Below are 27056 nucleotides of genomic sequence, written 5' to 3'. Positions count from 1 at the left end.
TGTCTGTGGTCCCAAGTTACAATAAAATCACCCATATATTGGAGACCATGGTTGTTTAAAATAACATCCAGCACACAAACACATAGTATAATAAATGTATGGTCTTGATCATGGAATTACCTGGAGCTACATCCTTAGCTGGGAGTAGATTTACTTTGTTACCATGTCAGCCATACCGTGTTAGGGTTAGGCTTGCAGAGGACAATAAATAAGAATATTGCCCCGCTAACTTTATGTAAGACAAATATCTTTTATCTGTAAAGCACTGCAGATTATAAATAAAGCTGCTTTCACTAAATACCCGTCATACAGAAGAATAGAGCATGGACCAATGTTTCAATACAGGTCTCTGCCTCTCTAATACTATATAGGGTGCTATATCTCCTAGCATATTGTAGTGAAACATAGCACAATAATGTGCTATGCAAATTAATAATACACTGTATTAAAAAAACAGCTGCACTTCATGGAAAGGTGGTTAGACTCAAAAAATAATGTCTGTACATCACTTAGTCAGCACTGGAATTGCAAGACAGTTGTGTAAAAATAGACTGGGGGCTAATATTTGGTTGGAAGGGAGAACAGTTTATATATTTTATTGGGTAATCTCCTTCAATGATGTGGTCTTCAATTAAGTTGTACAAAGCGGTATATTCTACTCCTCCTGTCTCATACATATGTGTATATAGCTGTGTTATAAGATTGCATTTATCCTACATGGTTTTCAAATTACAGTGATTCTTATAATCCATGAATTGCAGCTTTCATTCTATACAAAAAAACAAAGCACATCATAGTCAACATCATAGTCAATTATAATGCAGAAAAGGCATATGACAAAATTGCATTAATCCAGAAATGAATACTGGGGAAGAACTCTAGCATCAAGAAGTGGGAAGTTCATCACCACAAACTATTGTTGTAAGACGTCCTAAATCCTTTCCAACTTACACCAAAAATGTTACCTGCAAGCAACTATCAGGATATGGCATACAAGATATAAGACTGCATCATGCATACCGTTCTCTAAAAAGAAGGTGTTTGATAGGCCTCTCATCAGACAGCATGTGCCCAAAATACATGACATCACAGATGCAGATTTATTTTCCTGCTTTTTACAGTGCAAATTCATTCAACATTTCTGCGAAGACTTTAATACATATGGGACTACCCCACTGTTACACATTTCAGGGTATCTCACATTGGACTGTTTTTGTGTCTTTAGCAGATAAAACAAATATCTCAAGAGTCAATAAAAACAAATATTTTAATATTATATTAATATTTAATATTATGCTGCCAGTGGGACTAGCTATCTTACAACAATGGTTACATAATGTGCATCTGATTTTAGAAATCTAAAACTCTCCAGGCTACTGCACCTATTTAGAATGGATTATCTTGAAACAGCCCACAATAAAGAACTTTTAACACCACCACTATTTCAATTCTGGGGCAAATTCATAGTTAATCTTACCAGTAACCACTACATAGACAATTCCAATCGACCCCCTATAGATATCTAACATATATACTAAAATATATCTCAAAATCTCCAACGGACATCTCAATGTTTAATTATGTTTAAATATTACGTTTGTTGTTTTTCTTTTTTTTATATTCTGTATATTAACCACAAATAAAGAATTGATAACAGAAGTAGTAAATTATATAATAATAATAAACTCTTCTGTAATATCACATATTATAATGTATGCAATGATCATACAGTTGTTCTTTATTGAATGCATTATATACTTTAATGTATTTGTTCAAAGCAGAAATATATTTTGGAAAAAAATTGCTAAATAAAAATATACAGCAATGAAAGTGAGCTCACACTCCCCATTGCAAATCCCAGTCAACTTGCTAATAAACTCTACCATTCTGCTTCATTAAATAATCCCCTACAGGAGAATATTACATTGATATGTTTCTCTTTCTAAAAATCCTGAGTAAAAAGAGACATTCGTCAGAAGTATACATCATACAGAATGTTCAAAAAATGTGCCAAACATTTAAAGAAATGTGTTCAGTCTTTGCAAATCACATTCTTCTAGAATCCAATACATCAAAATGTTGCATAATAAAAACTTCTCCAAACGCAGTTTATTAAGTTTTTTTATTCACAAGTTTAGATTAAATTAACCAGAAGCAGAAATTACTGGACTCCAGAGCCACACAATAACTTATTATTTACATATATGACAAAGCTGTGTGAAATATAGTGTATTTATATTATTATATATATTATAAATATATATATATATACACTATGTTATGTGGGGCTAACACTTTAAATATAAGGCACATGGTGACATGTTACATGTATAATAAGTTTGAAAAGGGTCACATCTAATTGTGTTAATTCAGAGGACGGCAAACCAAAACCCCTAGTGTCACAGCTGCCAATTTAATCTCACAGGGGAAAGCAATTACATCCTGACCCCCAAAATGGCAATGGTTTGATCACCTCATTATATGCATTTCCTTACTTCTTCCCTATTACAATAAAGAACCCCTTGCTATGCTGGTGGAGAATCCACTTTTCTTCAATACATAATTGATGACCCTCGACCCCTGTATGGTCCTTGGAACAAAAGTATTGTCAGGCAAATCTTTGTATTGATTGGGAATATATTTATACGTATTAAGTAGGTCACCTTTAAGGTGGCTTTTATCGAAGTAAACAAACACAGTTTTCTAATCTCCCTCTATAATTTAACCCTTTCAATCCCTTTACTAATGAGGTTGATCATCACTGAACCATCTTGAGTTATATGTACTTCTTATTTTGAGGTGCCAAAGGGGGCAGATGAGAGGGGGATGTGGTATCCTCTGTATGCATCCATAGGCATGGCCGGGGATACCATTAGGTGAATCTACACTGAAAGCCGGCCACCGATATGGAGGAGAAGCAGTAGACAGCTTCACAGGAAAGAAGATGCTGGCTGCTTACCTTTCTTATCGGTGGACGGTTCTCAGTGTAGGTTCATCTAATGGTAGCTCTGGTCCTGTCTAGGGGTGCATGTAAATTTAGAGGCCAATGGAAGCTCTCTGAAAGCTGTTATGGTGGATTCTAGATCCCCAGTCAAAAAGAGCCCATTTAAAAAAATACCCTGACATAGTGCCATAGTTGTCACTCACCGGACTGTGAGTGCTACTTCTAAGGTAGCTAGGAACCGTGTCCGTCCATTATAATGAGGTACTGCGCATGTGCAGTCCCTTTTAACCTTCAGTTCTGTTCCTTTAACTTAATTGCCTGATCAGGCAACACTCCCTATATTAAGCACCTGTGGTCAATACCACGTTGCCTGATCTTGGAGTCTCATTCCTCATGGGTCTCTGAAGGTGTTCCAGTGCCTGCTCGTGTGTTCAGCTGATGCTGATTCCTGTTTGCCGTTTGTGGTTTCCAGACCACTTCTATTCCTCGTGTTCCTAGTGTCTTCAGCAGCTGATTCCTATCCGCTGCCTCCGTATATCTACAGTTACAGATTACTGCAAACTCTCCTGTTTTTCATCGTGACTCCAGCAGCTGATTCCTATCCGCTGCCTCCGTGTATCTACAGTTACAGATTACTTCAAACTCTCCTGTGTTACATCGCTACTGTTCCAGCTGATTCCTGTTAGCTACTTCAGCGTGTCTACAGAGTCCTGCTCGTCCCAGCGCTCCAGTCTGCATTCTACCTGCCGTCAGCTGACCCGCTGCCTACTGCTTCTACAGTGTGTCCATTTGGGTCAACTTGCCTGTTAGCATCGAGTCTACGCTCCTCGGCTTCCAGCCCTGCTACATCGCTTCAACTCTCCCGTGGTCTCCTGCTGTTCTATTCGATATACTACTTCTTCCTGAGTATTTGTCGTCCTTGCTGGCCTACCTACAGTGCGCTGCACCTACCTGCCGCTTCCATTCTGCAAGGACTTCTCATCTCGTCTGTTCCCTGCCGCTCAGGTATCCCTGCAGCTATCTCTAACAGCCTGCTCATCTGAACCACGGTATGCATACTTCTCATTGACTGTGCTGGTGTATTGCATACTCATCTGGACTGAGTTGTTCTCCTCCGGAGTTTCCATCCTCTGAGACTATTGCTATTATTGACTGTGTTTCCTTTTGCTGGACTATTCTAGTGACTTTGTTTATCTGTGCAGTGCTGTTCATTCATTATTATTGTGTGCAGTTCAACGTGGGATCAAGTTCAGTGTACCCGTGTAGACTCTGCATTGCATTTATCTCCTCGTGTCCTTCCTTACATATATATTCAGTGGTACAACTTGCTAGAGGCAAACCACTGATTCCTGTTTCCCTGTGTCACCAGTTGCATATATCCTCTCACATAAGCAGTGGTACAACTTGCTACACGCAAACCACTGACTTCCCCGTTACCTTCCCCTGGATTCCATTCCTTCACTACAGACAGCGGTACAACTTGCTATACGCAGACCGCTGACTTCCACCTCCTTATTACTCCTGGACATTCTTCTCACTATAGCAGTGGTACAACTTGCCGTGCGCAGACCACTGACTACCCTCACGTGTCCTTGTCCATCCAGATCCTCGTGTTCAGTTACCTATTGTTTACCAGTGCTGCTAGTCATAGACTTTCTGAGCATTCTCTAACCATCTGCTGTTTCCAGTTCCATTATCACCCTGCCATCAGAGTATCATATACCAACTCTACTGCTCTGATAAGACCATCAGCGGGTGATACTGGGTAAAGACTCCTAGTGCCCGTGACAATATCCTACATAGAGTATATTACTCATGAAGGTTGCTTCAGATGGTTGCCAGATCAGATGCTAACTGCCCAAAATGCGGAGATACTGATGCTATCCTCTAGCACTTACTATAGAGTTGCCCTATCATTGGGGAATTTTGGTTGTGAGTAGTAAAGGGTAAAAGAAATACAGGTATTCAAGATTCCATTGCTGTTCCCCAGGGCATGTATCTCTGGTCTAGGAATGAATATTTTGCAGAATAGTAGTGCTACTAATTATGTTCTTAATCTGCTTGCCCTGGCCAAAGTAATTATTGCTAGAACGTGAATGTCCCCAAGAGAAACCTCAATTTACTAGCTGGGTGGGCCTGGTCAATGAGGCTGTAGGGCTTGATAGATTCATGCATCATTCACAAAATACCATGCCAAAATACTTTGGGAAAATCCAAAATATTCGGTGCAATCTTTTTCTGCCAACTTTGATCCGGGTTAAGTGCTTCCAACACCCCCTCCCTCATCTTCCCCCTTTCCCTATTACTAAATCCATAATCATATACATGTTATATAAGACTAAGCTATGCTAAGACACTTGACTTATTGTCATTCATTTTTGTTTTTTTTTTTAGATCTTCCCTCCAGGGCTGAAGGTACCCAGGATAGATAAGCATGTATCTTTTAACACATCACATTTCAAATCTACTTTAATATTAATACAAGGTTGAACATCTAGAATTGATTTACTTGTTACACTCATTGAGTGTGGAATACGATATCTGTTATTTTGTTATTTTTATTTCTGTCTTGTTTGAAAAAAAAAAATCAATAAAATATTTGATCAAAAAAGAAAAAAATACCCTGACTTTTTTTAAGGACTTGGTCGGCTCCCAGGAACACTTTCAATTCATGCCAACTCTATAGTCAATCCAGTTATACATCACTATTAAATCTAAGACTAAAATAGTCTGCAGCTGTACAATACACACCTCCATCTTAGCCAGCTGATTTGGTAGCCAGGAATTATTCAGCCATATCAGTCTGCTTGCTTCCCTCTCAGCTGTCAGATGCTAAGGAATAATTATCAAATGCAGGTAACCACAGAGGTATCATATGGGGACTTTCAATATACTGACTGAAGAGGGTTTTTTTTTTTAAACAGAAGGAGTTGTCTAAAAATGGAGAACCCCTTAAAGCAGATGGACTTTGTCAAATCTATATTAGGGAATTTAGTCTGTAAGCTCCAATGTGATAGGGACTGATGTGAATGAGTTCTCTGTACAGCGCTGCGGAATTAGTGGCGCTATATAAATAAATGGTGATAATGATGATGAAATATGCAATAAATAAAACTTAAACAATTAATGATTTGACTTAACATAAATATGCACGCAGACAAGGTAAGGCGAACCAGCAAGGTTCACCCTATAAAATAATGTATAAAAATACGCAATTTTAATTTTATATCTACTATAATTACCTTGCAGAAAATTACACTAGAAAAGGTCACCATATTACTACTTTTTTTGGACATAAAAAGTATATACTAAGGTTGGTTCGCTGTTACAGACAGAACATTTTGTTTACTGAGGTCAGAGTATTACTTAGAAAAGTCCCATGATAGACCATATTGAAAACTGCAGACAGATTTGGGACAGGCAGAATGAACAGATAACAATCATTCTTCGCCAGGAGCACATTGACTGTGACACAGACAAGTGCGCTTTCTGTCTTATGTTCTATTTCCTTAATAACTTTGTTTCTTACAGATTGTTTTTTTTATGGCTGATTTAAAACTCCAGTGGCTTTCGTGATGGCAGCAAAATCTCCAAACACTATTGTTTCTCTAACAAAAGTTACTTTTTTAAATTAATTTTATATGACATAGGCTTGAAATATATCTTGCCAGTTCCTCCTGTGCTACAAAGATGAATTCTTTATGGAAGCTTTAATAAATGACAAAATGTTGATGTTTTAGTTAGAGGAATACCGGAGATGTAAAGGAAGCTTGTAAATCTATTTCTTTTTCTAAATTCCAGCTGAGAAAGCCAGAATAGCAGTATATGAAATTCAAGCTGTGCAGACACAATATAACTGTACATTATCTTTCCTTAACATGCAATGTTGTCTTGGGCCTTAACATAGAAACTGATGGTGTGGAAATTGTAAAATAGCATATGCAATTTACAAGATATCTTTTCTTATTGTATTCCTTGTACACATACTGTACAACATAGGTACACTGCAGAATACTGCAAATAATTTGTAGGTTAACTTAACCCATTGGGACTTGAATTACAACAATGCCAAAATACAGGACCACCTAGACCATTTTTTCTGTTTTGCCCCAATCCCACCAGCTGCCATAGTTATCTATTGTCCCTGTATCTACAAACTCCAATGGATAAAAAAAGAAACAAATGAAAATTATCCAGTTTCAGCCCATAATTAAATGTTTAAAATATGTAAATAATGAATGTAATTGGAACATTCATGGGCAGAGCAGTAATGAGGATGGTGCGGGCTTACAGCTCCCCAAGGCATAAGGTCAAGGGGGTGTAACACCTATTGGCATGAAACCTATTATCAGGGCATTTGTGGTGTTATATGTAACAGATGTCAGCTGCGTTGTTGGTAGATGTTAAACCACAAGAAGCTTTTAGACTTAACCCTTTTTTTCAGAACTTGTTGTAACAGATGATATATGCATATATACAGTTGCTCACAGTTGTCATGTCTTTACAGTTCCACTGTCACTGGAAGAACTTGCTGAGAGCTGAACTTCCTGTCTGTGCATGCTCAGTAGAGCGATGAGGAAGGCTGGAGGCTCCCCCACTTCCTGTCTTCACTAGACCACAGGGGACACCACTAACAAGATGGGAGATGGAGCATAGCATTCCATATTAACAATGTCCACCAGCAAAATGCAGCCCCCAGATAGATATCAAGCCCTCTGACACATACCGCACGGCTACAATTGCTCAGTGACAGGGAGTTGACACAATGAAGAAGGTGCCCAGCTTCCTGCTCCCTGAAATGCAGTGTTGCTGACGTGCAATCATGATGTCAGGACGCTGTAGAGGAGCCACCATGGAAACAAGAAGAAGCAAGAAGAAGATATACAGAACAAGATGCTGACAGAGCAAGAAGAAGAAGATACAGCAAGAAGAAGCAGGAAGAAGACACAGAGATAAGCAGAGAAGCTGGAGACCCTTAAGGTAATTAATTTACTGTAAGGGCTAGAGAGAACAGGGGAGGGGGGGCTCTTTGGAGTACATAAATATATGCTACATTAGTACAATAAAAACAATAAGTAATTAGTTATAAAAAATAAATAAGTACTATATTCAAAAAGACAGTGATGTGTTTATCATTAATAATAGTCTCTATTAAATGTGGTGGAAAGTTGTAAGCCATTAATTTGATTGTAGGGCTGGTGGGGGAAATAGCCCTTTATATTACATGGGAATGCTATTAAAATAATGTCAGGGCTGGTGAGGGATGAAATAGGTCTGTTAATTAAATTGGAATGCAACTAATGTAATGTAGGGGCTGGGGAGAAATAGGTCTGTTAATTAAATGGAAATGCTGTTATTTTAATATCGGGCTGGTTGGGGGTAAGGAGGCTTGTTTATTAAACGTAAACTCTATTTAATGTTGGCCTGGTTAAGGAAGCATAGTTATTAAATGTGAATGCTATTTATTAAATCTGGGGTTGATTGGGTTGAAGGAGCCATGTTTATTGAACAAAAAGCTAATGATTTAATGTTGGGTTCGTTGGGGTTAGGGTGGCCTTGTGTTTAGTCATTGCTCTACCTTCCAGGAGGGAAATAGTGACTATCTATTTTATAAACAGGTCCCCAACATTCCAGAATCTGGCCAACCAGCAACTGAGCTTAAGACACAGGCAGTAGCACCATGTAGTAAAAGTTCCAAGAACAGGCCAGAGAGGGCAGCGCAGTGTTGAAGAATAGCATTGCACTAAAAAATGGCTAAGCATGTCCCCTATGGTAGGGTGGAAGGGGAGGGGAGCGTATGTGCTCTGTCTTGTCCAGGGCACTAAAATAACCTTACATCTCTGTTCACGGGACAGGAGCATTAATATCCACTTAGCTTGTTTGAAAAAGGGCAAACATTGAGAGTTCAGAATGGGACAGTAAAGTGCATGTATTTCTTTGTGGATTTTAGTTTTAGGTGAAATTTTTGTTGTAAAGTGCTGGGATTCATGTCCAGAGCCTTGCACTTCATAAAGTCCTGATGTTGTTACAATGGGTCTATGTTTGGTAACTCTCTGATTACATAGTGTAATGGCCCCTCCGGGCCATTACAGTAAAAAAACAGCCATACATCAGACAAACTGGTGAAATGTATCCTTGTGAATTAGTTAAACACTGCATTACGGGATATTTTAACATATTTTTCTTTATTATGACCATTTTTCATAGATCAGATTTATATACCAAACAAAATCATCTCTGTAAATATTATTTATAACATTTGGTGAAATATAAATTGAGGGATTAAGGCAAAAAAATAAAGATGTAATCTACAGTATACAGTATTATACAGTGCATGGGTGCTACAGTAAGAGAAAATACTATGTGGTCTCCAAACAGCTCCTGTTGCATTTATGCTGCCTTTAATGTCATACTGATTGTAAGCTTGCGAGCAGGGCCTTCTCACCTCTTTGTCTGTTTTACCTAGTTTGTTTATTAGTATCCTGTGTTTGTCCCCAATTGTGAAGCGCTATTGAATCTGTTGGCACTATATAAATAAATGAAGATGATGATAATGATACTGTCACATCAATAGAGATTATTAAATCTACAAATCTACAAATTGCCTCATCACATTATTTCATACATACCATATCAATTGGACAAATGATACATTTACCGTATATATACACATTCTATTGACAGATAGGATTGTCTGGATGATTTAACATATCTACATCTATCTATTAAGCCTCTTACATAGGTCTAAGAAGAGATTATTTAGTAGGGAAAACAGATTACAATTCCATCATATATGGCTAAATATATAGTGAAATGCAGTATACTACTACATCACAAAATATATGCAAAATTATTGGCATTTGTCAACTGTGAAACTTTCACTAAAGACTCAAATGGATCCCAAATCTAGATTATTTCTAAGTAAAAATTCCAATTTTTTTATATAAATTAGTACACACTAATAACTTTAGAAAAAAAAACAACAACTATAGGAGTTATAGCACTCGGAGATGCCATTGATGTAAATGCTGTGCAGAAGGTAAATTTATATAAATTTATCAAAAATATATTCCATTTTAATGACCCTGTTACAAAGGAAAAACATGAAATGAAACATTTCATAATTTACAACACTACTCATGTCATGTATCTTTTGATTTGTGCTTGTCCCTACTATTGCGTAGGATATATTACCTGTCAATTGAAAGGCAGGATGAGCGAACACTGCACAGCAATAAACAAAACAAGTATGATACAGCTGTTGCACAGCATTCTGCATAGTTTCAATTATCCTAAACAGCAGTTCTAAGAGCTACAAAGATTGATAAAGTCTCTGCATTATTTCAAAACAAGTAATATACATATAATGCTGCTGGAAAGGGAAACAAAGTGGATCTCAAACTTGGCAACTACTCAGAAGTACTATTTGAATTATTTTTATATTAAAGATATATTTTCAGAATCAACCTTTTAGTATGTTTTCTGTTCCACTGCTTCTAATCTTTGTAGTATCATATGTATTGTATAATATCTGGTTAAGTGATGGCTAATTAGGGAACAGTAGAAACAGAAACAGTGCTATAAATTGTTTTATTTTATTGTTGTAAGAACATATTTAATTATGATGTCCTATGCTGACACTTGTTTTTTTTATGAACATTTTCGATAACGCTTTGATTAAGATATTATTTCAAATGTACATATTCCTGATTTCTGATTAGTGATATCATACTACTCTATATATGGTTTACTGTTAGTAATCATAGATCGGGCGCTGTTTGTCTGTTGTCTTACCTTAAGAGTCAGTCTGACAGCACTGCACTCCTGCAAAGGATTGAGTTTTAATGTTTCACCAGGGTTGCTGCAGCCGGACGTTTGATGCTGCATTTCACAACAAACACACACTCCATCGCTATTGATATTTATCTAAGAGAGAAAAAGACAAAGGTTTTATTTACATTGAAATTACAAGAGAATCTATTGTCAAATGAATGAGATGTTCACTGACCCCCGTGTTCTGGTTTTGGTTTTGGATCTGGATTAACTTTGTGTTTTGGTTTTGGCTTTGGCAAAACCGCCCTTGCATGTTTTGGTTTTGGTTTTGGATCCCTAGTTTTTTTGGGGGGGTTTAATCCCTATTTTTTTTTGCTAAAATCACATAATTTTGCTTTTTTTATCCCCCACATTATTATTAACCTCAATAACACTAATTTCAAGTCATTTGCAGTCAATTTGGACCATCTCACAGATAACAATATTATCCACATATCTGTGGTTAAGTGTACAGTGGGTAGAATGGCATTTTGTAGCCCAATAAATACATTTTTGCGAACCTTCTGGTAGAGGTGAGGAATAACTTTTCTAGTAAAATGGTGTTGTGATGGAATTTGGTAATGGGGACACAAGACCTCAAGCAATTGTCTAAAACCAGCTGCATTAATAGTGGATATTGGACGCAGATCTAATACTAGCATAGATAGACTCTCCTCAGGGATCTGTGTCATTTCTGAACCTTAACATACATTTCCTCTAATGCTTTACTGTTTTCTTTCAGCTCGGCTTTTACACGTAAACCTATTTGTACAACACTTTTGGAGACTGAATGACAAGGTCTTGCTTGGTCATGACTGACCTTACAAGAAGATGCCTCAGTGACAGTTGTAGAACTAGCAGTCATAGAGAAAGGCGAAAGCCTATTTTTTTCCTTGCCACTGCGTGTGTAGAATGGCATGTTGACAATTTTATTTTTTTCTGCAGATAACTTTGCCTGGATTACAGGTCTTTTTTTCTTGACCAAGGTAAAAAGTGTTTTTTTACATTTTTGTTTCCCTGACTTAAAAACAATATGCACTTTAACATAGGCTTTAGCAAATGACGTAGAAGGATTACTATCATCATGACTGGTGCCAGCAGCTGCTTGGTGCTTCTGGTCTTCTATGTACTGCTGTGAATCCATTTTGATAACACAGTACAACGTGACTGCAGATTAAGAACAACACTGCCAGCCCTATTATTTCTATTTCAGCAATGACAATTAGCAATGGAGCTCTCCTCTTTGTATGTTACCTATATAACACAGTACACTATAACTGAAGATTTAGAAGACCAAGCCTGCCAGCCCTATTGTTTCTATTTTAGCAATGGCAATTAGCAATAGAGCAATGTAGTTCTCCTCTTTGTGTTTTACCTATATAGCACAGTACAATGTGACTGTAGATTTAGAAGATCAATTCTGACAGCCCTATTATTTCTATTTCAGCAATGGCAATTAGCAATGGAGCTCTCCTCTTTGTATGTTACCTATATAACACAGTACAATGTGACTGCAGATTTAGAAGACCAAGCCTGCCAGACCTATTATTTGTATTTCAGCAATGACAAATAGCAATGGAGCAATGGAGCTCTCCTGAATGTCACTGGAGACTTTGAAGAACACTACTAACCCTCCTCTTTCTTTTCTACCTATGACGCTGCCAAACTGCACTAGAGACTGCTTAGAACTGTGCTACCCCTTCTTTGTCCCTCTGTGAAATGGCGCTGGATCGCCGTGGCGGGCGGTACTTATAGAGTCTAAACTTATGAGATCCGACGATGTAACGATGATGTTTTGCCTCGTTTTCAACTCCGTGGGCGCACGAAAACACAGAGCCGACTCAGGTCTGCTAAGTACAGGTGTGTTTGGTTCTCGGGAACCGTGCCCGAGGATCTCTAGAATGAAGTATATACATCATGGAACATTCAAATGGAATCTCAATATCCTCATAATATTCCTTCCAAGAGGTCAGATTTTGTTGGTCTAAAAGGAGTAGGGCTCGTTGGAAAGTGGTAGTGGCCGTGAGCAAATGTGGTAGGTTGGGTGGATCAGAAATAATTCTATCCCATTACTATAATTGTTACATATAGCTTACAACCTTGCAAATAGATAAAAAAAAGACAACTAATGGAGATAGCAACTTGATGTTTTATTTCTTCTTCATCTTATGATAATAAGATGATCTGTAACCACGTAATTTATCAACAGCAAAAAAATGCTAATCTGCAAGAGTTCTCTATTTGCGGATATGCTTCTAATTGTCCAAGTACCACATTCCAAATTGAAAGCTCACTTTCTGGCCTTGGGAAACACCTCTGTTGGAGGGGATTGCACATATATTTACAGATTTGGATGCACCAGAAAATGTGCATGGCTGAAAAAATGATTCTATCCCAGAAAACAGGATCCCGTTTTTACATGTGCAAGGAAAGCTTCTGATCTGTCCAAATCCTGCCACAATGTCCACCCAAAATTTCAAGCGCTTACCAGCAGATCCAAGTGCATTTGCGAAAAGTAGGTGTGTGATCTCACAAAAGAGAACTTGCATTGTTGATTTGCCCCTTTGCATGGCCATGAATGGGCCTTAGTGAGTTACTACAGCTCAGCGATAGCTGTAACATAATTATTAAAAGTAGTTTTTTAGCAAACATTATTTCTATGCCATAAGTAATGTAATACCAGAATATTGTTAAAAGTTGAGATAGCCTTTAATGAATTGCATTAGGCAGTACGGTGGCTAAGTGGTTAACACTTCTGCCTCACCCCGATGTGGTCATGAGTTCAATTGCCGACGATGGCCTTATTTGTGAGGAGTTTCTATGTTCTCCCCGTGTTCGCGTGGGTTTCCTCTGGATGCTCCAGATTCTTCACACACTCCAAAAACATACTAGTAGGTTAATTGGTTGCTAACAAATTGACCCTAGTCTGTGTCTCTGTCTGTCTGTGTTAGGGAATTTAGACTGTAAGCCCCAATGGGGCAAGGACTGATGTGAGTAAGTTCTCTGTACAGTGCTGCGGAATTAGTGGCGCTATATAAATAAATGATGATGATTATTAGCCCATTCTAATCATGCAATAAAAAGTCATATTTACCCATGTTATATGCCAGGAAGCAAGAGATGGTTCTTCAATGACACCATTGTTTTATTGGCTACAAATCTTTTCATGGAATGCAGTCTAAACACAGAAATTGTTGGATCCTCTAAGGGGGGAATTCAATTCCCCCCGAAGTACCACCGTGCTAAAACTATTACCGTTATTACGGTAATAATGCGTGTAATTACCGTTATTATTAGCTCCCTGAGCTGCGAGCAAAATCTCTGTCACGGGCACTAGGAGTCTTTACCCAGGGATCACCAGGTGATAGGCTTACCAGAGCAATGTAGATGGTAATAGGGTACTCTGGTAGCTGGGTGATCACGGAACAGAAGATGGTGGATGATGAGATGCTCAGGAAAGTCTATGACTAGCAACACTGGTAATATGGAGGTAGTAGTACACGAGGAACTGTATGGACAAGGACACGTGAAGGTAGTCAGTGGTCTGCGATAGCAAGTTGTACCACTGCTATAGTGAGGAGGAATGTCCAACAGAAACGAGGAGGTGAGAGAGTCAGCGGTCTGCGGATAGCAAGTTGTACCGCTGTCTGAGTGAAGGAATGGAATCCAAGTGGAGGTGTCCGGGGAGTCAGTGGTCTGCGATAGCAAGTTGTACCACTGCTGTGTGAGAGGATACTGGAACAGGTGATACTGGAAACAGGGATCAGTGGTCTGCTACTAGCAAGTTGTACCACTGAATATATATGTGAGGAGGTGCACGGGGAGAGGCTGCAACACAGGATATACACAGGCACCTTATACACAATCCACAGTAACATGCACAATATATATGAATGACTGAACAGCTCTGCAAATATAGAAAGTCTCTTGAAGTAGTCCAGCACAAGTTAACACAGTCAATGATGGCAATAGACTCAGCGGCTAGCAGACTCCAGAGGAGAACCAACACAGTCCAGCAAGATATGCAATACACCAGCACAGTCAATGAGAAGTATGCATATCGTGGTTCAGAAGCAGGCAGTCAGATAGGAGTGCAGCGATACCTGAGCGGCCAGAGGCCGGCTGGATGAGAAGTCCCAGGATAAATGAGGCAGCGGTCTAGTAGGTGCAGCGCCCAGGTGAGTAGACCAACAGGGACACGAATCCACAGGAATCAGTAACACGTGGAACTGGACTCGTGGAGGACCCAGGAGAATGGAGATGATCCAGCAGAGGAGTAGATGATGAAATATAAATCCAATGCTGACAGGAGGGTAGAGACCAGCGGGACACGTGAAGGCGTGGAGAGCGGATCAGCAGTAGATGGGTGATAGCGCGGTCAGCAGCAGCAGGACTCTGCGGTACACGGAGGTAACCAGTAGCAACCAATAGGTGTCAGTCGCGCTGGAACACGGGAGAGCAGAGTAGACCAGGAGCTGTTGATCACGGAGAGTAGCAGATGGCAATGAGAGCAGCAGTCTCGAGGAAACACCGGAGAGCTGAGAAGAGACTGCAGTGCACAGGGGCAGCGGATAGGAATCAGCTAACTTGTCACGATGATGAACACAGGCGAGTTGCAAGCTGGAGGCTGTAGTGCACAGAGACAGCGGATAGGAATCAGCTAACAGTCACGATGATGAACACAGGCGAGTTGCAAGCTGGAGGCTGTAGTGCACGGAGGCAGCGGATAGAAATCAGCTAACAGTCACGATGATGAACACAGGCGAGTTGCAAGCTGGAGGCTGTAGTGCACGGAGGCAGCGGATAGGAATCAGCTCACAGACTTGATGAGGAACAGGTGAGTGGATGTGAAGTAGAGGCTGGAGTGCACGGAGGCAGCGGGTAGGAACCAGCAAACAGTCACAATGAAATATAATAGCGTGATGTGGTTTAGAGGACTGTAGTGCACGGAGGCAGCGGATAGGAATCAGCAAACAGTCACAATGATATATAATAGCGTTGAAGTGGTTTGGAAGACTGTAGTGCACGGAGGCAGCGGATAGGAATCAGCAAACAGTCACGATGATACAGTTGATGGTAGAAGTGGTATGGGAACCACAGTAGTAGAAGTGGTTTGGAAACCACAGAGGTAGAAGTGGTTTGGAAACCACAGGAATCAGCAGCGCTGAAAACACGAGGAATACAGGAACACCTTCAGAGACTCATAGGGAATGAGACTCCAAGATCAGGCAACGTGGTGTTGACCACAGGTGCTTAATATAGGGAGTGTTGCCTGATCTGCCAATTGAGTTAAAGGGACATACACTGAAGTATAGGAAAGGGCTGCGCATGCGCAGACCCTCAGGATGGAGGACGGCCACGGTTCCTAAATGTCCGGGAAGAGGCACTCACGGTACGGTGAGTGACAGTACCCCCCCTTTTAAAGGTGGGCACAGAACGCCTGGAACCGGGCTTGTCCGGATTTTTGGAGTAGAACTTCTTCAAAAGGGCAGGAGCATTAAGATCTTCAGCTTTGATCCAAGAGCGCTCCTCAGGACCAAAGCCCTTCCAATGAACGAGGAAACGGAGGACTCCTCGCGAAATTTTTGTGTCTAGTACCTCAGTAATCTCAAAATCCTCCTCCTGATGAACTTGAACTGGCTGCGGAGCTGAGGGAGGATTTGAGAAACGGTTGATAATAAGAGGTTTGAGTAAAGACACATGGAAGGCATTAGAAATCCGAAGATTCTTAGGAAGAAGAAGTTTCACACATACTGGATTGATTACTTGAATGATCCTATATGGACCAATAAAACGAGGGGCGAATTTCATAGATGGAACCTTCAAACGAATGTTTTTAGTAGATAACCAGACACGATCTCCAATTTTTAGTGGTGGAATAGCCCGCCTCTTCTTATCTGCGAAAGATTTATATTTGATAGATGTCTTCTTTAAACAGGTTTTGACCTGAGACCAGATATTCTTAAAGGTCTGACAAGCAGTCTCCACCGCAGGAACTTGGGTGGGCGGGAGGGCAGGAAATTCCGGAAAAGACGGATGGTGACCGTAGACCACAAAAAATGGAGTTTTGGATGATGACTCATGGTACATGTTGTTATGGGCGAATTCAGCCCAAGGAAGCAACTCTACCCAGTTGTCTTGATTGGCTGAAGAGAACATCCTTATAAAAGTCTCAAGATCTTGATTGACACGTTCAGTTTGTCCGTTAGATTGCGGATGGTAAGAAGATGAGAGTGCTAATCGTATGCCCAAGGTTTTACAAAGGGCTCGCCAGAATCTGGAAACGAATTGTACTCTTCTATCCGACACAATCTCAGAAGGACATCCATGGATACGGAAGATCTCTTTAATGAAATGTTCAGCCAGAGTAGACGAGGAAGGCAAACCAGATAGAGGAATGAAATGAGCCATCTTCGAAAATCTGTCCACCACCACCCAAATAGTGTTATGATTCTTACTAGGTGGTAAGTCAGTAACGAAATCCATACTAATATGGGTCCACGGTTTGGACGGAATGGGTAGTGGTCGCAGCAACCCTGCTGGAGTTCTGCGGGAGGATTTGAACTGGGAACATAGCTCACAGGAAGCAATGAACTCTTTGACGTCTCTCCTCATTGAGGGCCACCAGTAACTTCGAGAGAGAATCTCCAAGGTCTTGTGTTCACCGGCGTGTCCAGAAAAACGAGAGGCATGGAACCACGAAAGGATTTTCCTCCTTAGAGTAGGAGGCACGAAGGTCTTCCCAAATGGTAGCGTTTTGGTGGATGAAGCAGCCAGTGAGATACATTTGGGGTCTAGAATGGTATGGTTGGAAACCTCTTCTATATCAGAGGACGTCACAAAAGCTCTAGATAAAGCGTCAGCTTTTTTGTTCTTGGCAGCTGGTTTGAAGGTTATAATTAATTCAAAACGGGAAAAGAAAAGAGACCATCTTGCTTGACGAGGGTTCAAGCATTGGGCAGACTGGAGATATGACAAGTTCTTATGATACGTGAAGATCGTCACCGGATGGCGAGCTCCCTCCAATAAGTATCTCCATTCCTCTAATGCAGCTTTGATAGCTAGTAACTCCTTGTCCCCGATAGTATAATTCTTCTCTGCGGGCAGGAGACCCCGAGAATAGAAGGCACAAGGATGGAATTTTTGCTGTTCCGAGCGTTGAGAGAGAATAGCTCCTAAGCCCACATTAGAGGCATCTACTTCCAGGAAGAAGGGGAGTGTCACATCAGGCTGTCGAAGGATTGGAGCCGAAGAGAAGGACTCTTTTAGTGTTTGAAAGGCTTGAAGAGCCTCAGGTGACCATTGCTTAGGATTAGCCCCCTTCCTAGTCAGGGCCACAATAGGAGATGCAATGGAAGAAAAGTCTTGAATGAAGCGTCTATAGTAATTGGCAAAACCTAAAAAACGCTGGATAGCACGAAGAGTAGTTGGCTGGGGCCAATGTAGTACAGCATTCACCTTGTCTGGATCCATCTTCAGGCCAACTCCGGAAACTATATACCCCAAGAATGGAATCTGGGGTAATTCGAATGAACATTTTTCTAATTTACAGAACAATGAATTTTTCCGTAGCCTGGAGAGGACTTCTGCCACATGTTGGTGGTGAGAAGGCAGGTCCTGTGAAAAGATCAATATGTCGTCCAGGTAGACGACGACACATACATATAATAAGTCCCGGAAGATCTCATTGATGAAACCTTGAAAAACAGCGGGGGCATTACACAGCCCGAAAGGCATTACCAGATATTCGTAATGCCCGTCTCTGGTGTTAAACGCTGTCTTCCATTCGTCACCGGAACGGATTCTGATTAAATTGTAGGCCCCACGAAGATTCAACTTAGTAAAGATACGGGCTCCCTTGATGCGATCGAATAGCTCAGTGATCAGCGGAATGGGATACCGATTCTTGATAGTAATGGCATTGAGTCCACGAAAATCTATGCAAGGGCGTAAAGATCCATCCCTCTTTTTAACGAAGAAGAACCCAGCTCCAGCGGGAGAGGTGGAAGGTCGAATAAACCCTCGCTGGAGGTTCTCTTGGATGTATTCAGATGTAGCTTGAGTTTCAGGTAACGAAAGTGGATACACCCGACCCCTAGGAGGAGTCTTGCCAGGTAGAAGATCGATCGGACAATCCCATGAACGATGAGGAGGAAGACGTTCAGACTGAGCTTTATCAAAAACATCAGTAAATGAAGCATATTGAGGAGGGAGTCCCGGTGAGGGAGATGAGATGGAAGATTGCTGTACTTTGAGAGGAATGACTTGGGAAAGGCAACGATGGTGACATTCAGACCCCCAAGACGTGACTTGAGGGGTGCGCCAGTCAATCTGGGGAGAGTGACGCTGAAGCCATGGAAGGCCTAAGACAATCGGACTTGTCGTAACAGGAAGGATTAAAAACGATATTTCTTCATGATGCAGGGCACCAATCAGAAGGGTTACTGGAGACGTACTCTGGGTGATGAGACCGTTGATGAGACGTGATCCATCTATAGCCGTCACAGTAATGGGTGTTTTTAATGTAATCACTGGTAGGGACCATTGATTTACTAATGATTTGGAAATAAAATTTCCTGCTGCTCCGGAATCAATCAATGCCTGTGACTCAAAGGTTTTGGTAGCACAGGAAATTGTAACATCAAAGGCGCAGACTTTAGATTTCATGGAAGATGGAGAGGACTCCAGGGACCCTAACTTCACCTCTCCAGAACTAGTTAGGGCCTGGCATTTCCCGATCTCTTAGGGCAAGAGCTGAGAATATGAGTGGAATCAGCACAATAGATACAGAGTCTATTCTTTACTCTTCGTTTCCTCTCCTCTGAAGATAATTTGGAACGTCCTATCTCCATGGGAATCACAGAGGGTGAAACTGGACGAAATTGAGGGTTAGAACGAAGAGGTGCTTTAGCAGAAGTTATTTTCTCAGCCTCTCTTTCACGAAATCTCATATCAACACGATGGCATAGAGAGATCAAATCTTCAAGTGACGAAGGAAGCTCTTGAGTAGTCAGTGCATCTTTAATTTTATCGGAAAGCCCCTGCCAGAAGGCGGCAACTAGGGCTTCAGTATTCCACTGAAGTTCAGAGGCTAAGATCCTAAATTGAATGACGTACTGGCCTACTGTATGAGATCCTTGTCGTAGACGGAGGATGCTGGAAGCAGCGGAGGTCACACGACCTGGTTCATCGAACACACTTCGGAATGTGGAAATGAATTTGGCACTATCTTGTAATATTGGATCGTTTCTCTCCCACAGAGGGGAGGCCCAAGCCAGGGCTTGTCCTGAAAACAAAGAGATAAGATAGGCCACTCTGGAACGATGGGTAGAAAAATTTTGAGGTTGGAGCTCAAAATGGACTGAACATTGGTTAAGGAAACCCCTACAAGTTTTGGGGTCTCCATCGTATTTTGACGGAGTAGGCAGGTGAAGCGTGGAAGCTGTAGACACCTGGGATGGCACTGGGGAGACGGAGGAAAGCACAGGAGCTTCAGTTGTAGCTGTCACAGTCTGTCCAGATGTTCCTTGGGAGGTTAATGACTGATAACACTGAAGTAACAGCTGTTGGCGGGCATCCTGTTGCTCCACACGGCTGACCAGATGCTGCAGCATCTCTTTGGGGGTAGGTTCCGTATCTGGGTCTGTCATGGCCTGATCTTACTGTCACGGGCACTAGGAGTCTTTACCCAGGGATCACCAGGTGGTAGGCTTACCAGAGCAATGTAGATGGTAATAGGGTACTCTGGTAGCTGGGTGATCACGGAACAGAAGATGGTGGATGATGAGATGCTCAGGAAAGTCTATGACTAGCAACACTGGTAATATGGAGGTAGTAGTACACGAGGAACTGTATGGACAAGGACACGTGAAGGTAGTCAGTGGTCTGCGATAGCAAGTTGTACCACTGCTATAGTGAGGAGGAATGTCCAACAGAAACGAGGAGGTGAGAGAGTCAGCGGTCTGCGGATAGCAAGTTGTACCGCTGTCTGAGTGAAGGAATGGAATCCAAGTGGAGGTGTCCGGGGAGTCAGTGGTCTGCGATAGCAAGTTGTACCACTGCTGTGTGAGAGGATACTGGAACAGGTGATACTGGAAACAGGGATCAGTGGTCTGCTACTAGCAAGTTGTACCACTGAATATATATGTGAGGAGGTGCACGGGGAGAGGCTGCAACACAGGATATACACAGGCACCTTATACACAATCCACATTAACATGCACAATATATATGAATGACTGAACAGCTCTGCAAATATAGAAAGTCTCTTGAAGTAGTCCAGCACAAGTTAACACAGTCAATGATGGCAATAGACTCAGCGGCTAGCAGACTCCAGAGGAGAACCAACACAGTCCAGCAAGATATGCAATACACCAGCACAGTCAATGAGAAGTATGCATATCGTGGTTCAGAAGCAGGCAGTCAGATAGGAGTGCAGCGATACCTGAGCGGCCAGAGGCCGGCTGGATGAGAAGTCCCAGGATAAATGAGGCAGCGGTCTAGTAGGTGGAGCGCCCAGGTGAGTAGACCAACAGGGACACGAATCCACAGGAATCAGTAACACGTGGAACTGGACTCGTGGAGGACCCAGGAGAATGGAGATGATCCAGCAGAGGAGTAGATGATGAAATATAAATCCAATGCTGACAGGAGGGTAGAGACCAGCGGGACACGTGAAGGCGTGGAGAGCGGATCAGCAGTAGATGGGTGATAGCGCGGTCAGCAGCAGCAGGACTCTGCGGTACACGGAGGTAACCAGTAGCAACCAATAGGTGTCAGTCGCGCTGGAACACGGGAGAGCAGAGTAGACCAGGAGCTGTTGATCACGGAGAGTAGCGGATGGCAATGAGAGCAGCAGTCTCGAGGAAACACCGGAGAGCTGAGAAGAGACTGCAGTGCACAGGGGCAGCGGATAGGAATCAGCTAACTTGTCACGATGATGAACACAGGCGAGTTGCAAGCTGGAGGCTGTAGTGCACAGAGACAGCGGATAGGAATCAGCTAACAGTCACGATGATGAACACAGGCGAGTTGCAAGCTGGAGGCTGTAGTGCACGGAGGCAGCGGATAGAAATCAGCTAACAGTCACGATGATGAACACAGGCGAGTTGCAAGCTGGAGGCTGTAGTGCACGGAGGCAGCGGATAGGAATCAGCTCACAGACTTGATGAGGAACAGGTGAGTGGATGTGAAGTAGAGGCTGGAGTGCACGGAGGCAGCGGGTAGGAACCAGCAAACAGTCACAATGAAATATAATAGCGTGATGTGGTTTAGAGGACTGTAGTGCACGGAGGCAGCGGATAGGAATCAGCAAACAGTCACAATGATATATAATAGCGTTGAAGTGGTTTGGAAGACTGTAGTGCACGGAGGCAGCGGATAGGAATCAGCAAACAGTCACGATGATACAGTTGATGGTAGAAGTGGTATGGGAACCACAGTAGTAGAAGTGGTTTGGAAACCACAGAGGTAGAAGTGGTTTGGAAACCACAGGAATCAGCAGCGCTGAAAACACGAGGAATACAGGAACACCTTCAGAGACTCATAGGGAATGAGACTCCAAGATCAGGCAACGTGGTGTTGACCACAGGTGCTTAATATAGGGAGTGTTGCCTGATCTGCCAATTGAGTTAAAGGGACATACACTGAAGTATAGGAAAGGGCTGCGCATGCGCAGACCCTCAGGATGGAGGACGGCCACGGTTCCTAAATGTCCGGGAAGAGGCACTCACGGTACGGTGAGTGACAATCTCATATTTAAAATTGTACACAACATTATTTCCACCGACACCTGTTTTGCTGATATAAAAGGAAATATTTAAAACCTGTGTTAATTTAATACAATATGAAAGAAAAAGCTTGAAACTATTTTGTACAACATTACATCAGCCATTGTATATCAAACAGGAGTATGAAATGACTGTAGAGGTGTCTGGTATTATATATCAACATAGATCAGACAATTACTCAGTACCAATTAAATATGTAATGCTAGGGTCGTTAGTCTCTACTGGGAATGCCAAAATACTGGCCATGGCAGGTGTTAAAACATTTTTTTGTACAGGCTACAGATTCACACTTTGAAATCTGTGTTCTTTCCCATGCTAAGGCACTTTAGCTAGAGAACAAATGATGTAATAGTAAATGGTACACTAAAAAAATCAATATGTTCTTCAGGAGGGAAAAAGCTTCCCTACATGGCATGTTATTTTGCACTTAAAGGAGCACTTTGTGTTCAGAGATAGAAAAAAATCAAATTCCAGTGAAAAAATTTACATGATGTTATGTCTTGTGCCTAGAACAATTCTCTGCATACTGGTTAGGGCATTATATACTAAACATGCATTTTTGCTCTATATATATATATATATTTATATATATATATATATATATATATATATATATATATATATATATATATATACATATATATAGATATACATCATAAAGTAAGAAATTATATATATATATATATATATGTGTATACACACATATATATATATCTATATATATATATATATATATATATATATATGTGTGTATATATATATATTTATACATATATATATTTTAATACATATGTATATATATATATATATATATATATATATATATATATATATATATAATTAAGTTATTTCTTACTTTATGATGTTAATTTCATCATAATATTAATAGTAATGGGAGCAACAAATAAAGATTCATGTTATGCCACACAGTAGCTCCCCCAGTTCAAATTATGCCACATAGTATTATTCTCAATTCATATTATGCCACAGAGTAATGCCTTCAGTTCGTATTATGCCACAGTAGTGCCCCAATTTGTCTTATGCCACACAATTTGTATTGTGCCACACAGTAGATCCCCCAGTTCATGTTATGCCACATAGTTATTAGAGAAACTGCTTAATACTAATGTAAAAACAATATAATATAGTATATAGCATAAGTAACATAATATTATTGAGGCATTTATAGGTGGGTGATGAGATTTCAAAAACAGTTTTATGGAACCCAGTGATTTCTATTTATACCTCTGATAGTAGAGCATATTGTACATCACCCGTGACTTTTATTATTTAGTTTATTGCTTCTCCAATGTTACATTTTTGTTGTTCCACGGGGTTGCACTGTAGATCAGATACTATTACTACGTGCTTAAGTCCTGGGGGCAGCTGAGTACCGGTGAGCATGTATAAGTTCTATAGGAAAAGTAGTAGAGGTGTGTCCATAAGTCTTAGGCTACTACGTAAATATCTGACACAGGTGAAACTATAAGGCCAATTAAATTTTTCATGATGTCCCATTGAAGCCTCGCTTAATGAACCTCTGCTGGATGTTCAGTATCCAAAACATAAAGATATTGATACATGAAGTTTAAATATGATATTAAAAAATGTTATTATATACACTAAAACACACACATTATATACATATATATTAGGATGACCATTGGTTAAGAACCCTGTAGTAATAAATATACAATTTTTTAAATAATACAAATGTCACAATGACTCCACGTTTGTTGATAATGCCGGCAGATAGTAAATGTCTGCTCTGATTTCAGAATCAGCATCAGCAACTAAATAACACATTTTGTTTGAACTTCTTGTTTCTCTGACTTTCAGCTAAGATCCAGTGTAGCACTGCAATAGAGACCCCTGTGATAATGAACAATCAACTTTGGTCCCATGGCCATTAGCTGACGACAAGAAAGCATAATGTGCTATGTTCCCCAGGGATGGAAACCTGAAGGACTGGGAGTGGTTACCCCACATTGATTCATACAAGCTTTTTCTTAGCCTTATGTTTAGGCAATAAACATTTTTAAAAGGCAGAACTTGGGTCTATAATCTAAAATACTATGGGCCTTATTCATTAAGGAAAGTTAAGCAAAAGTAAGCAAGAAAGGCAAAACCATGTTGCACTGGAGAGGGAGGCATGTCCTAGATCAACTTTAAATGTCAGTGTACAAATAAGCTATCAAGTATTTGTGTGCTATATGAAGATAAAACAGCCAGTATTTTCCTTATGTGCAAAATGGTTTTGTCCAGAAAACTTAAGTAAGACAATTTACTCCCTTTCTTGCTTAACTTTCCTTAATGAATCAGGCCCTATATTATTATTTTTTTTATTTTTCTTCTTCACATTTATCACGTTTTCTTATGCTATGTTTTTCCACTTTAGATGAAAAAGGTGCTGTGCACCCAAGATCTAGGGGAGGTGGTGTGAACTTTTGTTCCCACTACCCTAACTCTTTTGGATTTTCCTCTTTTGTTCACAAGTGTTTGAAGCTAAAGGGTCTACTTTGATAGAGTGCTCAGAATGTTCAAAATGTTCAACATTACACACATGTTTTTGGTTTCAGGGACTGTTTTGGAGGGGAGAACCAACAAACCTCACCCTTAAAAAATAATTTCCCTCCTTATTGTTTTGGCTCTGGAGTGAGCCTTCATTAGCCCCATGGTAATAGGTCCACGTCCACTTAGACTTTCCGCAAAGGAGATCTGAAGATCCAATGCTCCCTAAGTAGTCTTTTGTTCGCAAGTGTTTGAAGCTAAAGGGTCTACTTTGGTAGAGTGCTCAGAATCAAAATGTTCAACCTTACGCACTTGTTTTTGGTTTTGTGGAATGTTTTGGAGGGGAGAACCAACAAATCTCACTCTTAAAAATGAAAATCAATTTTCATTGGAGCTGTTGTACAAGATAGGACTCATTTCCCTTATTTGCCCTATGTTGCTTTGTGGATAGAGGGTGTCTGCTAGGAAGGATTATCTTTTTTGCTGTTGGCATCATCACTTCCTCTCTGACCTACTTCACAGAAAGAGAAGAGGACAAAATAAAAATACAGCTTGCTAAGAACCTTAGTCCAGCCTTATAAAACAATGAACAATCTTTTGTTCTGCTGACATATAGGATAAATGACTCCTCTGTTAAACATCCCTGTGCAATAATAAGTGAGACATCCCAAGGCCCAAGCCAGATGCATGGCCAGAAATTACAATACTTCATAGCAAAACTTGAAAATAGCCTCCTCTGCATTATAAAACACCAATTAGGCATGAGGTTCCAAATTAAAGTAATATCCCTTATCTAGAAAACAGCATTACAGATAATAGATCACATACCTGCATATACATTTATATCTGGCTTCTCAAAAGAGCAAGTTCATTCAGTGGCAAAATTCCTGTGCACTCAGGGGGTGTGGCTGCGTCAAGGCCAACCCGCACCCTCAAAGGCCCTAACCCCCAACCCCAGCACTCCCTGAGGCCCCCTCTCTGATATGAAAAGGCACATGCTTAGAAGAGATCCCCTCTCTTTCAGATCAGAGTGCTACAGTGTCATCACCGGGCTCCTCCTCTGAGTTCCTGTACAACCAGACCTTACAAGCATGTAAATACTTATGTGCCCTAGGCTACATATCAGTCTCTTGAAATGTTATGACTATAGATATGCACTGAGACCGTGTCATAAATTGAAATCACAAAAGACGGTCCAAAAAATATCAACTTGTTGCATATTGTTGCAGTTGGCAAATGTACCATTATCAAATTAATATGATACAATAGTCTAACAAATGAAACAAATCAATACATTAAAAAACCCATTTCTCAGAGCATTTTAGAATTTGATTATGTATATATACATATAGTTAGGAGCGAATTCAGCTACTGGGTGCTGGAGAGGAAAATGCAAAATACACAACCTGATTTAAAGTTGTGAGAGGGGGCAACATCTAGCCCAACTCTAAACTACAGAGTAACCCTAGGGCAGGTAAGCATGTGTGTAGAGCATAAAAGAGCAGTATTTGCCTCAATTGCAGACACAATTTGCATTTGCACCCCTTGTAGGACAATATGGTTTTCTCAGCTGTAAGTTCTGCATACAGGCAAAATTTGCACTGAACTCTAACGCAGCTCCTTAATGTACATTAAACACATGAATTAGAATATATTATATAAGGAAAACAACAACAAAAAAAAACCCATAGAAAAAAGAACAACATGAAAACCATATAAATATGAACACTACTACCCCCGTTATAAGTGCAGAAGCTTCAAGTATCTCTCTCTGTGTAGCCAGAAGACTGTGCTTTGGGTGCAGAGGGAATGAAGACCAAAGTAAATATTCAGTTCCCATTCAACAGTAGTTTGAATATGCCACAGATTTTTAAGTGACATAATATACTGATATGCTGTGTGTTTAATCACGACTGACAGTTTTCATTAGCAACTGGGCTTTAAAAATAATCTGGCATTCTGCTCAGGCATACCACTTTACTACAGGTTTCTTAAGGATG

General features: G+C 40.6%; 1 protein-coding gene across 1 annotated transcript in view; it reads right to left on the bottom strand.

Moving 5' to 3' along the window:
- The window catches only part of ENTREP2 (endosomal transmembrane epsin interactor 2), a 649682-nt gene that overhangs the window by 178681 nt on the left and 443945 nt on the right, over window positions 1-27056 (bottom strand). Inside the window, exon 4 of the mRNA XM_075208108.1 lies at window positions 10739-10870. Within this exon, the coding sequence (XP_075064209.1) occupies window positions 10739-10870 (132 nt within the window). The remainder of the gene's footprint in view (window positions 1-10738; window positions 10871-27056) is intronic.

The sequence above is a fragment of the Mixophyes fleayi genome, chromosome 4, assembly GCF_038048845.1.
Source record: "Mixophyes fleayi isolate aMixFle1 chromosome 4, aMixFle1.hap1, whole genome shotgun sequence".
Lineage (NCBI taxonomy): Eukaryota > Metazoa > Chordata > Amphibia > Anura > Limnodynastidae > Mixophyes > Mixophyes fleayi.
This window is presented reverse-complemented; position numbering and strand designations above follow the sequence as displayed.